The 16,871-nt window shown below is 40.8% G+C and overlaps 1 protein-coding gene across 1 annotated transcript; it reads left to right on the top strand.

Moving 5' to 3' along the window:
* The first annotated feature begins 1,051 nt into the window (after positions 1 to 1,051).
* heg1 (heart development protein with EGF-like domains 1) lies at positions 1,052 to 12,836 on the top strand. The gene is made up of 14 exons (XM_072397235.1): positions 1,052 to 1,554; positions 6,117 to 7,146; positions 7,355 to 7,851; positions 9,250 to 9,363; positions 9,548 to 9,670; positions 9,765 to 9,856; positions 9,954 to 10,009; positions 10,154 to 10,314; positions 10,771 to 10,905; positions 11,063 to 11,105; positions 11,194 to 11,231; positions 11,336 to 11,423; positions 11,649 to 11,826; positions 12,064 to 12,836. The coding sequence occupies exons 1-14, from the start codon at positions 1,284 to 1,286 to the stop codon at positions 12,205 to 12,207; spliced, it is 2,970 nt and encodes a 989-aa protein (XP_072253336.1). The 5' UTR covers positions 1,052 to 1,283; the 3' UTR covers positions 12,208 to 12,836.
* The last annotated feature ends 4,035 nt before the right edge of the window (positions 12,837 to 16,871 follow it).

Here is a 16,871-nt window from a genome sequence, read left to right as displayed (position 1 = left end):
ATACACCAGGCTTTGACATATAGACATATGGGACTTTGTAAGTGGAACATAGTGTAGATATACAGTACCGTGCTAATTTATCTGCAGTCCAACAATGACTCCAAATTGCCAGAGTCATAAAGAACTTTTCTTCAGCAGCAAGGAAAGCAAGGATTCCTCTAACAGATGTTGTCCACAGAGCCCTGATCTCATAGGGAACAAAAAACAGAAGACAGCCTGTATCCACAGAAGAACTACAGCAAGATGTTCGGACCAACCTTGACTCTGTCAAATCCTTGGAGGTCTGCATGGAAAAATTTGAAAAAAGACTGTTGGAGGCATAGGGTGGACACACCAAAGGCAAACTTGATTTAGATGAACTTCCTTTTATATCTAAAAACGTGTTTCTCTTCATCAACTGCCAATTATAGAAGCAGCCATTGTTTTAATGACTATCTGCTACCTGGACATAACTACTTCCCTTACAGCCTGTGGAGACTAGACTATGCTGCGCATGGCTTCATAGTTTGACCAAGTATGACCTGACTCCAATAAAGTACAGGCTAGAAAAATAATTTCAAGCCCATCAGCAGCTCCGTGTTACTTTCACTGTTCACCCTCTCCTTTGTGGATGTCCAATTCCAAGGGCTGCTGGTGTGCGTGTTGCTGTGTGCTAAGTAGAAATATACCGAAGTAGTAAGAGATGGATGTAAACAATTTTGACTTGGCATCAAAAGTGGCAACAGTTTTTCTTTAATTACTTGATATTTGAGCTCCATATACATTTTTTTTTCTGTCCTGCAGTAGCTTTGCAGTTAATTTGAATACAAATGCCGAACTGTTACATCGTCCACCACAGGGACACTCAATCTGTTTGTTTTCTATTACTCAGAACATTTCGCGTCCCTTGAGGGTCACTGGTGAGTTACTTATAAGGGGGTTCATTTAAGGGAAATGCTTCCGACACCTGCAGGCAACACAGGCAGGCAGCTACTGGGGTGAATAACGGGTCTTGTATGAGTGTGTGTGCGAGCGCGCGCGTGTGTGAGTATGTGTAAAGGAGAAGGAGGAGCCCCGGCTCCTCCGCTGTGATAACAAGCTGCAGTCTCGACCCTCTTATCTTCCGTTCCCCGCCGTTTGAGCTGCGGATCCTCTCCGGACCTTTACCGGGTGTAAACACGTTTATTACTAAAACTTCAGCCAAAGCAGGAGCGCTCCTCTCATGGTGTCCCAGGGAGACTCCCCGGCACCCTCTCGACTTTACGGAAACTATCGGCGGCCGCTCATTTGGGGTCTTGAAAATCATGGAAACGTGGTTTTTGAATCATGTCCTCGGTTTGTCTCTGTCGGTGCTGCTGCTGGGTCTGCGGCCCCTCGAGGCAGGGACCCCCGCTAACCACAGCGCGAGCCCTGTAACGGATGGGTTTTATTACTCGGAGGCCACAGATGAACTCGGTAACACGGGAAACGGCGCAACTGCAACTTCATACTCCAGCGAGAGTTTATCACCATCACAGAGGAACCTCCTGCTCACACACACTGCTGTGACACACACCGCTCCGGCTGGAAACTTCGGTAAGATCGCTGTGTGGGAGGCCTATAATGACAATTATAACTTTGTAGTAACTTTGTAGACAAAAGTTTACAGAACTGGCGAACAGCCTTTAAAAGCAGCGCTGCAAGGTAACTTGTTAAAGTGGTCCATAGCTGGAGGATGCAGGCAAGCTGATATATATATATATATACATATATGTATATATATATATATATATATATATATAGCAATATATATATAAACAGCGTTTTCAAACAAAAAAGAAAGAAAAAACCTCGATAAACCCAAAGGATTGTGGATAATAGTCATCTTATTATCACAACTATGAAGTTATAAAACAATTCAGTCCATAAATACAAAGCACGTACTGTTTGTGGCCAGAATGGCTTTAATTCTGAGTTGAATTATATTATGAAGCTGCTGTTTAGACAGAAAACAGCACAGGGCTGAAAGCATTTAGACTGATTAATTCATTGATCTCTGGTGCTTCTAAGCCCAAGATAGCGCTCAGCTTAGTTTATTCGGGAGCTCAGTACCCAAAGTTAGGCAACTTACTTTTCACGCATAAGGACTGAGAACACAAAGCACTTTTGACACTGCTTGATTTTGACTGTTCCTGTCTATGCAGATTCATTTTCCGCTCTACCGATGACTCAAACACTACCTCATATGCTTAGATTGAGTCTTTTTTAATGCTCGCATGCCCACTTCTGCTGTGGAGGACAGTTAAAGTAACCTAAATCAGTCTTGTCACCACTTTAGACCCAAAAGAACATGAATCGAGAAAGCTTTTAAAAGGACAAAAAGCTGAAAGTTGAAATTAAAACGATGCAGCTCCTGTAAGTGGCTTACTAGTTTATCAACTTAATTGAGTTTGCCCAGTCTCTAGAAAACACCGAGAGACCCACTAATATGTTTTCCAGTCATTACATCATCTACATGCAAGGTTTGGTCGGCATCCTCAGTCGGCTTAAGTCATTGTTACTCTTCTTGGATTTCTGTGTAAGATGAGGTGTTGCTGTCGACTCAGAAAGCCGTAAAGACTGCATTTGGCATAGTCTTAATTGTCAGTGCTGCAGACCAATCATAAACAAGCAGTTTGCACATGAATACACACAGGTCAGAGAAGGATTGCGGTGATTTGTGTATGTATATAGTGCACCAAGGAAAGGAAAGCCACGTCTAAGCCATGATTTCCACAACCTTGGATGGGATAGTTGGACTTTAGGAGCCATTTCTCGCACACAGGGCCCAATATGATCCACCACACTATAAAAAGAAAACCTTTTGTTGTGTCCTATAGTTTTAACAAAAGAAAAAAAAAAAACCTGCACCTCTGAGATACCGGCTCAAAACCATGATAGATAAAACAACAGAAAAGAGGCTTTAACTGCTCTAATTCCGGCAACAATTTCATCCCTGTGCTGAAGGATTTAGGTCTATAAGCTGCTGTGCTGCAAGCAAAATACCTCTTCCCACCTGGTTAAACCTACTCCTCTGCCAGGAGATAGAAAGAGGGCTTTAATTCTGTGGGTATGCAGGTACATAGTTTTTAATATCAAGATGCATCAATAATGCAAATGAAAACCATTATTGTATTTTTTTAATAGCCTCAGGAGTTGTTGCTGTCACATAAGCCTACAAAACGAATGGAGACAAATATTTAAATGATGAACATATGCTTCTTTGGTGCTATACTTTAATAATTACTGTGCCATTCTTTTTTATTAAGTGTGTGTTTATTTGAAAAATGTTTTAAAGCAGTTTCCGAGATCACTTGTGGCAGGCAGCTTTGGATGTTTTTCTTTTTTTTGTTTTATTTGCCCAGTGTGGGTTTGGCTGGATTTCGGTCATTTCCACCAACACCCCTTTTTTATTCATGCAGTTACATTCAGTCCCACTGGGATCTGTCCCAGACAGTGTCACAACACAAATGCTCCCACACTGAGCCTCGCTCTTCGCCGTGGATGCCGCGAGGGAAAGATAAGGCTGAAATTATTCACGCACAGCTTTAAGGTTGCAGTGACAGACCTGCAATGGGAATCTTGAATGTTACGGCGTTACGATCACAAATAAATCTCCTCAGCAACAAATATCGTCTTTGGTCGACACTATGAAAATCCGCTGGTCTGTTCACAGCACTGCTGCACAATCAGTGGAGCCCATGAATATTCTAAATGCGGTGCATTAAGTTGTGTTACTACGGTGTGCAGGGCCCAGACTTTCTGAGGGCTAACAGATGTTAAAAGGCAACACTGACAACTGTGCTAACAGCAGAGAGATAAACAGCAGAGGATCTGGGAGTGTCCATCACTGGTTGCCAGCACCGCGTTCCAGTCTGAGATTTTTTTTTTGCCCAGACTGGATCCAGGGAGACAAAATTAAATAATGAGAGAGGCTCATGCAGAGGAAGTGAAACAGAAAAATAGTCTGGTGGCCCAGTTCTCTCAATAGACTCCAAGTAGACCGGCTGTTCTGCAGCTGAACTCTTCTTTCTATTAGTTTTGGATGGTGGCTGTTGGTGGCACTGACACTCATCCTCAGCATTGTTGGTACAGCCTTGGAGGGCAGCCAGATGGGAGGCTGTTAGACAGCTCAGCATCAGAGAGATAGGCAGAGGAAGACCAGGCTCACACTCAGTACAAAAGCCCAACTAACTTTTATTTCTGTGCACACATCAGTATGTGGGATGGTACCTATGCAGCACGCTCGATATTTCTGTTCACTTGAGAACAAAAGAACAGGCTGTAAATCAGAAACTCATGGAAGGAGCTTTACTCTAAATTGAATAATGATTGGGTGTCTTAGATGATATGTATTATATAATGCAAGCCATTTATAGTTAACACAGAGTAATGGGTGTAGGTGGGAACCTTTGCTAAATGTCGTCCCTCTCTGCCCTTGATTCTTGTCCATCTTAGCTGTCAACTGTAAAATAACCAAATGCTTTTTAAAAAATGCACAAATGTATCTAAACCAACAATCTCTTCTCTACAGTAATGTCCTCCTAATTTCTGGTAGTGTTTTGGGAATTTCGAACCATTTTAAACTAGACTAAAAAGGAACTCTGAACACACACACCCAGATCCATAGTGTCACTTCTCTGCTCCTGCATGGTGCTCACTCAGCTTTAGGAAGGAAATGGCTGATTCCCAGCAGAGACAGTCACTTCCATATTTAGGACTTCAAGCCATTGTTAGAGTAGACAAGCTGGCTGCCAGTTGTTCCCCACCCAAAATCACTGCCCATCCAGCGAGCTGCACTCGCTGACAGCATCTTCTCACGCTGCAGGTTCAAGTTGCCTGGTTAGCACCCTCTGCTGGCCACAGCTCAAAGGCACGTTGGGAACTTTATGAGGAGGATTTATAATCTAAAGTAAGACCGAGAGATCTTTGGTTTTTTTTTGGTTTTTTTTTATAGTTGAGAATTCTTTGACAATTCCATGCTAAAAGGTGGGTAAGCTTACTGGTATGAAAGTGCAAAACCCAAGTAATATCAAGTCCCAATCATCAGAAATGGAAAGTAATACATTGTCATTACAGACTGGAATTAGACTACCAAAATAGATGTAAATGTAAATGTAATTTATTTATACAGCCCTTTACAACAATCTATTTCGGTGTACCAAAGTGCTTTACATCAGATAATAAATAAAGAAAAGAATAAGTACAAAACAATAAAATAACAGTAAATGCAATTAAATAAAATACAGCAAAATTGAATAAGATAATATAAAAGAGTCACCATACTACTGGGTATTAAAAGCCATCTGAAATAAATATGTTTTTAGCCTAGATTTAAAGAGGCCCAGGTCAGAAATAAGACGCATCTCGGGGGGGAGCTTATTCCAGAGCCTGGGGGCAGCAACGGAAAAGGTTCGGTCACCCCAGTGCTTGTATTTTGACCTGAGCACTTCCAACAAAAGTTGATTTGTTGACCTCAGAGCTCTACCAGGATTACGGACAGTTAAAAGCTCAGATAAATATGATGGAGTGAGGCCGTTAAGAGCTTTAAAAACAAACATTAAAAGTTTAAAATCAATTCTATAAAGGACAGGAAGCCAATGAAGGGAGTTAAGAACAGGAGCGATATGCATCCGTCTGTTAGTGTTGGTTAAAAGACGGGCAGCAGCATTTTGCACAAGTTGAAGGCGACTGAGAGAAGTCTGGGAGACGCCAACATAAAGTCCTTTGCAGTAGTCTAACCTTGAACTTATTAGGGCATGGATGGCTTTCTCAAGATCGTGACGGCTTAAAAACATTTTAACTTTGGCCAGGAGACGTAACTGGAAAAAACTAGTCCTGACAACATTGTTAATTTATTTGTCAAACTTCAGATGACAAAACCAGCACAACTTCATAGTACTGCTCTGCGTAGCTAACAGTTTGGTGCCAGATAATATTCAGAAGGTCCCTCAGTTGTTCCATGGTGTCGTGGAAAATAGGCCTTGATAAATGTCTAAATCATTAAAATTGTTAGAGATTTTTTTCCCCAAGTACTCTAACGAATGAAACAGAGATAAGTTCCTTTTTTTCAGAGATGATAATCAAATAATACAATCCGTTTTGTTCTTCGTTCACAGACACTGAGCAGACAAAATCCTTCACAGAAACGAGCAGTGGGTCTCCAGAGGCCACAAATCTGTCAGCTGAGCCACTTACTTCCACCCTCATAAGTACCAGTGAGGCCAGTAGCAGTAGCAGTAGCAGCAGTAGCAGTGACTGGGAGGATCTCACTAATACAAACCAGATGCCAGGCATCTCCCGTGCTGTGTCCCAGGAGGCCAGGCCCTGGCAGTTTACAGAGGAGAAAACCCTGCCCCAGGACAGCCCAGATACCACCCTCCGACAAGGGGACGCCACAGCTTCGGTGTCGCAGACCGCCGTCCTCACCAACAGCACATACACGACCACCATCAGCCGGGCTGGGGAGAGAACCCTGCTCTCTGTCACTTCCTCCTCCAGCAACAACACCTCATCTGCAGTTACAGAAGACTCAAGCTCCCAACAGCCTTCCTCCACCTGGGCTGTTCCTCCGAGGCCTGCGGAGACTGAGGGTTATACTCAGAGTGCTCCATCCACGAGGACTATTGGGAGAGAAACAACAGAGCAGCATACGGCCGGGACCTTTTCAGAAACTGGGAACCCAGCGGGGATCAGTGGAACCCACAGTTTAACCGGACAACCTAATGCCACCGAGCATCAACACTCTTCAACTTCCCAGGAGACCTCAGACTCTACAACACCCCTCAGGGTGTCAGAGCCCAGCACTGATAAATCCGAAGTGTCTGTTTCCTCCACTCCTCCTTTTACCTCACCTGCAGGTGGTCCTATAAACACGTCTGGGACAGATCAGGGGTCTGGCTCTAGTGTTGGGATATCCACAGAGGCTTCAACAGAAACCCACAGCTCCAGCACTCAAAACCAAGGGGGCACCGAGGGGCTTTCATCCAAGACCAGTGAGGACAGCGTGGACATGGGTTTAAGTGCAGTGCCCTCTACAGTCAGCACCAGTACATCTAAACTGATTACTTCTAATAACTTTGTGACAGACATGCCAGCAGAGGTTACAAGGCTCTTCCACACAACCACATCTGTCACTGTTACGGAAAGGTAAACAACTAAAATCAATCTGCTTGTCAATTAATTCAATTATTGAGCAGATAGTCGTTAAATTTTACATATGCGCTCCATGCAGACTGTTAAATATTTGCCACTATATAAAGACTGATGGGTAAAGTTTTCATGCAGCCGGGAGCTACATTTCAATATGGAAATGAAATGATTATGAAACTTGACTGATTTATTTCCACTTGAACAGATCACCGGAAACAGAGGAAGACACTTATAAAGCAACTCACTTCCCATCCACAACTGTGGCCTCCACCAGCCCTCCTCCTGTACCTCTAACCTCATCCTCAATGTTGAGTAGCACCTATGATAGCTCCACTTCAGGATCCCCAACAGAGGCAACCCTTTCATACACACCACCCTCCACGACAGTCTCCACCTTAGCCTTGCAGACATCTACAGCGCACACCACTCACCACGTGTCACCCAGGCAAACCCAGAGGCCCTCGACACATATGGCTGACCCCACAGAGGCAACCACCCTGCAGACTGAGACAAGCACAGGAACCCAGAGAACCACCACAGCTCACAGCCAGTACATCACTGCCACTGCCTCTGACATCCACAGCACACCAACAATGAGTACAGAGGCTTTGCACACTACCAAGAAACAGTTAGACGGAGGAGTTACTGAGCTTGTGGTAACAACACCATCCAGTGATGTCCAACCCACCAAGGTGCAACCAAGTGAGTAGTTGACCTGGGTCACTTAGAGAAGCAGCTGCTGATGGGCTGTTAACTAGCGTGAGATACATGTTCAATCTAATTATTGATTACGCATGAATATTAACTGCAAAAAGAAAAAATTTATATTGTTGAAGATATGACATCGATTTCAATAGATTATAGCTTCAGTAGATATCTGAGCTAAACTTTCAAGGTCATCCAGCATGAATTCAAGCTCAGCTCTGTGCTTTTGCAGATATCAGTTACTGATAGTTTTAGGTCCGGAACTCAAGAGTCGTCGGGTTTTCAGTGAATCGTTTAAAAATCCTGTGTATACGATGTAGAGACATCTAGTGGTGAAATTGCAGAGTGCAACCAACAGAATATTAGTCAGTGGTTGGTATGCTTGCACTGGGCTTCTGTAGAAACATGGCAAACGTACATTGTAGTAGTCTTCAAGGAGAAAGACCTGCATCGACTGCAGATAAAAAGTCTTGTTCTAAAGATTTTAAAACACTATGATTCTTACATTTATGGGTTTCTAGACTAATTAAAACATAGATGTGAGTTTTGTATTGCGTTTCTGCCAGTAGTTCCCTGATAAAAGTTAAATACAGTAATGTTAATACATTGATAAAAACATTATAAAACTTAAGCATTTTTTGTGCATCTTGTGAAAAACTTTATGTAAATCATTTGTATTATACAAGCACAGTTTAAGAGCTTGAATTTATAGTTTGTTATAAAAAAAACTACATGTACCCTTGTTCAAGAAATATTACAAAAATAATAGGTTGTGCAGATTGGCAGCAATTACACTGTACCAAATGTGCTCACGTCACACAAAATTTAAAGAAGAGAAGCATGTAACGTCTTGCAACGTGTCTTTGTGAGTAAAAATGATGCAAGTAGTCCTAAAGATATCGAAAATTACCGAACCGTCCAAATATTTATATCCTTATCAGTGAAGTAAAACTGCCTTAATTTAGATTATCACATATAGGTTTTCTCCAGCCTCAAGAAACAATAAATAAATTAAATTGCTGCTGATTTTACTGATGTGATCTTGCTATTGGATTGAATTAGAGCAGCTATGAGAAATAATGCCCTCCCAAAAAACACCTGCCATAAAAGTACAGTCAACTGCCAAGGTCACTGCCCTGGATTACAGTTTGAATACATGATAATCCATATCACATTTGTACCATTTGTGCTCCGATTCCCACAGTGTGTCGTGTAATTCAGCAGGCAGTGTTTCTATAATCTTCCAGACAGACAAACAAACAGTACTGTTAGTAGTAATATAGCCCAAGACTCTGACTCATCAGAGAAGAAATGGCAACGTTTTGTGTAAAGATACACTGTGACATATTTGAGAGGAGTTCTGATAAAACACCTTCCCTCATCTCTAACCTCCAGGAAACCCCTGTGTGTCGAACCCTTGTATGAATGGAGGGATGTGTGTGAGCTATCGGGGGCCTGAGTACACCTGTCGCTGTCAGCAGTCCTGGACAGGACCAACGTGCAACCAGGGTGAGCTTCTTTTTACCTCTTCTTTCTTGCACTTTGGTAGTATGCTACCTCAGCTGTTGTGCTTAAATGGATTAAATCCATAAAAACAAATGTGCAGTGTGGTAGGAATGAGATTGAGATTTATGGATTTAGTGAAGTCATTTCTTATATAACATTGCAATACCTGTACATACCGTGTGTTCAGATGTGAATGAGTGTGAGCAGGATCCCTGCCCCATTGGCTCCAGATGCGTTAACACGCGAGGCTCCTTCAGCTGTGAATGTCCACTCGGCTTTGATTTCGAAGATGGACGCACGTGCACCAGAGGTAAAACGCCAATGCAAGCGTGCACATTTTATTGTTTGCTTTAGCCAGAATATTTAGATTTGCTCACCTGTATGCTTCCTCCTTCCTTTCATAGCAAAGACGTTTCTGGGAACATTCAGTTTTAACAGACGTGACTCTATCAAGAGCGCTGCCATGCATGAGATCCAGCGAGAGATCATTCATCTGGTGAGAGGCGGTCCACATCACTGCAGCTTCTCTGTTCATTTCTACATTAGCTTTATGTGTATTATATCTTATACGCGCTTCCTTGTCTTTGCTGCAGCTCAATATGTCATTGTCTGTCCTTCGAGGCTACAGTCGCTCAACGGTGAGCAAAAAGTAAGTCTGTGGCATCACTAAACTCTTCGAGCTCTGTACATTTTATAAAAGCAACAGAAGATAAAGTGGTCTTCGCTCCGCTTAGTTTGCCTTCATAGCAGGAGTGAAATCACAACAAACTCATGTGAGATCTCCTCCTCATAGGGAGCAGGGCGGGGTTCATATCATGGCTGTCAACATGTTTTCCATCACCACTGATGTGACGACTGCTGAAGTCAACAACAGCATCCAGATGTTTCTCAGCAACTGCAGCTTTGCATCAACCCACTGCAGAATGGTCTTGCTGCACCAGCTCTCTTACCACAGTGAGTGTGATAGACGTAAATCCTAATGAACATCATCAAGAGCAACGCTGTTGGTTTGCACAGATTTCAGAATGTTTAGGGTTTCCATCTGGACCTCATGTAAACTTTGAGAGCAGTCCCAACAGGGGTAGTTGTAGATCTATATTCAGCCACTAGAGGGCACAGTTTAGTCCCAAATAATTATTCTGGACTGTAAAAACAATTTGAGAAAATATCAGCTATTGATGGAAAACATCTACACATTATGCAGCTGATATGTTTTGTTGCATGGAATGAAAGTGAACAATGTAATCCATGACCAATATTGATGATGAAAACTAGAATATTCTGTAGGAGAACTATATCTTCACATATACAGCAGAAATGCATGTGTTCAGGCAAACAATGAAGTAACAAGGAAGTAAATCGGAGTCCTACAGTCGTTCAACACTGTAATTCTATCCCTCTGTGTCCCAGCGGAGAGTCTGTGCGAGGCTCAGAACACTCAGTGTGATAAGGAGCGCTCCACCTGCACAGACAGCAGTGGCAATGCCTACTGCCAGTGTCACCAAGGATATTACAAACACAATCCTGATGATTTGTCCTGCTTAGGTGAGCTCTTTTTCTTAATTAAATTTGCATTAGTGTGTAATTACGGTTTGATAAGCTTCTGCTTCCGTCAGGGAGAAAATGGCTGAATCGTGTGAATTGCAAAATAAATTTGTTTAAATGCTGAAAATGATCAGAGACATGCTGGCTTATTTTTCAGAATGCAGGGATGGCTACAAGCTAGAAAATGGCACCTGTGTGCCGTAAGTTTGACTGTCTTTATTTTTTCTTTCAGATCTAATGAAATAGAAATACTTCAGTCCACTGTAGCTTTTTTTTTTTCTTTTTCAGGTGCATGTTTGGATTTGGGGGATTCAACTGTGGAAATTGTAAGTCAGTCTACAGACCACTATTCACTTTTCTTATTATGCTGTATCTTTAAATGTGCTTTTTTGTAAATGTGGAGCTAAAACTTATTTTTTTGACGTTGCAGTTTACAAGCTGATTGCCGTTGTGGTTTCACCTGTGGGGGGCGCCCTGCTCCTCATCCTCATCATTGCTCTCATTGTCACCTGTTGCAAGTAAGACTGCTCATATTGTCAGCACATAAAAGCCTCCGTGGCTTGTTTTTTAGTTGAGCGCGGTAAATGAAATTGCCATTTTCTAGCAAGTTTTATTGTGTGTAACAGTTCACCTACATTGCAAAAAGAAAAGCATTTTCTCACTTGGATAGTTTTGTGACGTCAATAACTTTTGATGAATCTTACCTTTAAATTTCACTTTTTAAAAAATATTTGATCCTTCAGGAAAGACAAAAATGACATCAATAAGATCATCTTCAAGAGCGGGGACATGCAGATGTCTCCGTATGCAGACTTCCCAAAAAATAACCGGATATCCATGGAGTGGGGCAGAGAGACGATAGAGATGCAAGAGAATGGCAGCACAAAAAACCTGCTGCAGATGACTGACATTTACTACTCTGTAAGTAGAATGAAGAAAAGTTTATTTCCAAACCTCTCTTGAACACACTAAGTGATTTGTAGCCCTGGCTTGTGAACATCATAAATAAGACTGCTTGGATTTAGGTGCTCAGAGAAAAGGTTAAGTATTTTTTTTCTGTGTGTGTGTTTGGATGCAGCTGATGATTGAGTTTTTACAAGAGGAAACTGAAAGTTGCAGACATCATAAACTGAATTTTCTCTCTTTCTGTGCCCTCAGCCTGCTTTGCGTAACTCGGACCTGGAGAGAAATGGCCTGTATCCATTCACGGGTCTGCCAGGATCTCGCCATTCGTGCATCTATCCCGCACAATGGAACCCCTCTTTCATCAGTGACGATTCACGGAGAAGAGACTACTTTTAAGTGCCCTTCTCTGGACACACACACACACACACACACACACTTACTGTTTTACTGACAATAATGATAGGTGAGGGTTTACTGACACTCTAACAATGCTGGTGTGTGAGCTGCACTGTTAATGAAAACTCATTTGATAATCTAAAATCAGGGCTGGACACTAAATATGCAAATATGTGTCAATGTGTGTGTATGCATATAATGTAAGAACATATTTTAAAGTAAAATGTGTTCCCCTGTGACCATTCCAATGTTTTTGCATGTTTTGATTCATTTACTTCAACTCATGTGTACCTCACATTGCTGCTTTCGTGTTAAATGTGTTTTTCCTACCTTTAATGCATCCACTCATTACCAGCTGCAGCATGAAGCTGAGTGATCTATTACAGTAAACATCATGTCCGCCTCTCCATTTTTTCAGAGTCATCGAGGCCTGGTAATACAGCACTGCATTAATATACAATGATGAATTCAAGTATTTATGACGTTCTCACCAGGAAAGTGGAAAAGCACAATACACAGCAGCGATGTATGATGTGTAGCAGATAAACCGCAACGTGCAAAAACTCGAGATACTGCAGCTCCTCAAGTGCTGAAATATGAATGTGAGTGCCACTGCTGTGATCTAAAAACACTCCTTAGGTAAAGGTTTGAGATGATAACAACAAACCGCCGAGGAATGCACAAAGTCTGTTGATCGAGACTGACTCATAGGAATGATTTTGTAACCCGATGTCAGCTGTTATTTATTCCATGTATGTCCGAGTTGTCCACATGTAGCATAATGGATATCACATTCATACATACCTATGGACTTTAGAGGGATAAACCTGTGGCTTTAAGAGTTTGTGTTTGTGTCTGTTTGAGAGTAACGTGTAGAGAGTGAAAAAGTGTGATGCATGTGTGTGAGAATTTGTATGAGAAATGATTATCTGTATACCAGAAGGATTATAACTGTTGATAAGTGTTTGAATGTAAAGATGTAACATAATTAGCTGCTTCTGTCATGGATTATTATTTTTATGAGTATGTTCTTCCTTTGTGTTGATACAGCGTGTTGATTCTGCCGTTTTAGTCAGATGAGCTTATTTAAATAAAATGCTTTAACAGCATCTTGTCTTTGTCTCCATTTTCCAAATCATTTTAAGTGCTTGTGTTGAAACAAAACACATAATCTAAAAGTAAGTCGAAGACCTATTGTTGAAAAATTAGAGCTTGAATTGATATTTATGGTGAATGGTAAATTCATGTCCTTTCCTGTTTAGAAGTTTTTGCTCAAAGCAAATATCTGAAAACCCTCCAGATGAATCTGAAATGCAGTTTTATTTTTTAAAATCACAATTATTATTGTGACCAACACGCTTCTACATAACTCCAAAGATTCTGGAGGAAAATAGGAAAACATCTTGCATTGATACTTCACCAGTTGGTCAACATGATCCCTGGATGCTTACAGACTTGTCAACAAAGAAGAGATGCAACAAAGTGGTAAACATGTCCCTGAGTCAACTTTTTGAAATGTTTTGTTGCGTACAATTTTAAAATGATCTCTCTCTCTCTCTCTGTAATTATACACAGTATCTGTCTAGACTGAAATTTCCATTTTTTTCCATGTGTACAGACCATTACATTGCCTCATCATGCTTGGCTGTTTAACTTTGACTTTGCATTTAAATGGGGTGACGCTCCATGCCTGGGTTCTTCCACACAGAAAAAAAAGGAAACACAATTTGTCATTTTCAAAACTTGAGAGGATCTGAAAACTTTCTGTTGGCACTGTTTGCGTGTATGTAAATATGTAAGGTGCATTGCTACCAGGATATTGTTTCCTTTACCCTCTTGTGGGTACTGTTGTTTCCATAATGGAAATTATTAGTCTGGTCTGTTTGCACTGGTCTCTTATAAGTTCTCTTATGAGGCTTACATGGAGGAGACCTTGAAACACAGAGAGACACAACTATGTTCTGATATTTTCCTTTTCAAAACCAACAATGGAACGTCAAATAATTGATATAGGTGAGCTGGCTTTCGTATTAATCAATGCTCCTCTCTGTTTCTTCAACATTGCTGTAAACATCTTCTTTGCGTGTTGCCTGCTGTTCCCGCTGGGCAGCAGGCAAAGAATCAAACAACCCTTAAAGACACTACTGGGGCATATTGTCTGTTGCTCCATTCTTTATTTTGCCTTTTTGGCTTCATTTTATATTACAAGTAAGGCCCACCAAAGCTTTGAAATCATTGTTGGGATGTTAATTATCCTTGTGTATTTTGCACAAAATAGCATGACTTGTTATGTTTGGCTGAACGTCTTCTACTACATCCATATTGTCCCTGTACATCAAGCCTTATTGATCTGGATAAAGAGGAACATCAGATCCGTCATCTATCTGGTTTTGATTTTCGAACGTATGCTTTTTCTGCTTCGCTGTGTTTACAGTGTTGTAGGTTTACTAATTTCCAGTCAAGGCAATTACAATAATGGAACAATGAATGGAAAAGGTATTTTGGAATTTTCTCGCAGTTCCTTATTGATTACCATCTATATCTATTTGTTAATCTGTCTGTCTATTATGATGATGTCAAGCTTTTCCACTGTGCGCTACCTGCTCAGACACATTAAAACCATGACAGAGGCTGGAAGCCACTTCACCACACCAACGATGCAAAGTCAGATGAGAGTCACAATCACTGGAATCTTGCAAGCAGTTCTCTATATTTTGTATTACGTCTTCGATATCGTTGACTTTATGACCTATATGTTTTCCCCACACTTTTCGCTCAGTGGTTGGGTTTCCTTCACAGTGATCTCACTGTACATATCAGGCACCACAGTTAACCTGAGTATTGGTCAGATGGTATTCAGACAGAAGGCAGCCAATGTCTGGAAAGCACTGAAAGCACTGTCTTCTGTTGGCATGGTAACTCATGATGTGAAACAGCATCACAACCAGCAGACACAGGGTGAATAGACAAAATTGTAACTGTTCCAAATGTCATTGTGACTCTCGGAGCTTTGCTGTGATACTGGAGTTTTGTGAATGGTGATTTCCATTGAGTGGGAGGTTTGAATTCATTTAAAGTGATAGATGATGAAAATGTAATACATGTACATGAGATCTAAAATTCTGTCTTTTGATTGAACAGAAAGGAAGAATTGTGTAACCGCATCATTTAAGGGATCAATTTTACTCAGGGAGATCAGACAACTTAAAACAGCTGTATAATGTTTTTTGTGACATTAAAACAGTTTGCACCATTAATTATCTTAATTCTGTGTCACTGCAAGTGATAAACTAAACTGCTGAAGTTTCTCTTTAACCAACTGTTGATTCTGACTACCACAATAACACAATCAAAAATAGTCAGAAGTACAAAATAGTCAAAACTTATCATGAAAAAACACAGACTGTTGACTATACACCTATTTCTAAGTGATTTGTTTAAAAAAAAATTGTTGCAATGACTGCAAATACTTCAAATGTACAACACTGAACAGAGTTGAAAAACTCACAGGTTCCATCAGTTAGATACAACAATGAAAGAAGACACCAAAACAGAGACAACATACAGAATGAAGACATTTGAAAAGTGCTTTCTGCACATCTTCTAGATATGGGACAGTAATATCCAAAGGAAACAAAAGGAATGGAGACTTTGACTGATCAACAACCTTCAAGAGCAAACACATCGCTACAGAGCCCTGCAGAGTCTTCATCAGATAAAACAGCAGGATGGACTTTTTCAAGTATATGTGTTAAGTCATGGGCCCTTTGTAATTCTCATCATAATCCTGGGCTCCTGAGCTCCTAGGCTGGCAGTGCAATTGTTCATAAGCCTATCAGATGTCATCTGCAGCTATCTCAAAACTAATAACCAGGAATGTGTGACCACTTACATTCTGTTTTGCTGAGTTGGTGGCAAACAGTTCCAAAACGGTTGCCAGTTGCTCTCCTGTGCATGGTTGAGCAGTCAGGTGAGGATCACTGTCAATGGCTTCCTTTTGGGAGTCCTGTACACATACTGTCCTGTGTGGATTATGGGTTATGTTTTCATCTGTGGTTTTCTCTGTTATCATGGATCAGTCCAGAAAGAATATATATATACAATTAACTGTCATAAACTTTTACATGTCTTGCCAGAGGGTGACTATTTGAGGCATCAAAGACAATAATTCTGTTTTAATGGTCAAACTTGAATTTCTTTATTTTTGCATCAACAGATAATCACACAGATGTACTGGCTGTACTTTAAAGTGTAATAGTTTTTTTCATTGTCAAAATATTTCCTTATGCAAACTTTTATTGAATCAAAATTTACATTACTTTGTTGTCCTAATGCCAAATATATATATGAATTACAATGTTTCTTCAATGTTTGCATGGCTCTTGTTTTTGAGCAATGATAGCTAATAGCTAATAAATTGAAATGTGACAGCAATATGGACAAATTCCATATCTAACAACTTATTATCGACTTCCTGAAGTGTTGTGGGGGTGTGCAGGCTAATTTAAATATCTAGAACTGAAAAAAAATCTCATCCACATAGAAGTTAATGCCAAGAGGAATGTTAAAGGTTTATAACACATTATATGCTAATATAGTTTCACACAGAAGAGTTGTGTTCACAAATGTATCTGTCAATTTTTAAGGCTCTTTCTACGCACCCC

The sequence above is a fragment of the Leuresthes tenuis genome, unplaced genomic scaffold (assembly GCF_036924035.1).
Source record: "Leuresthes tenuis unplaced genomic scaffold, fLeuTen1.0.hap1 SCAF_12, whole genome shotgun sequence".
In the NCBI taxonomy this organism is placed as follows: Eukaryota; Metazoa; Chordata; class Actinopteri; order Atheriniformes; family Atherinopsidae; genus Leuresthes; species Leuresthes tenuis.
This window is presented reverse-complemented; position numbering and strand designations above follow the sequence as displayed.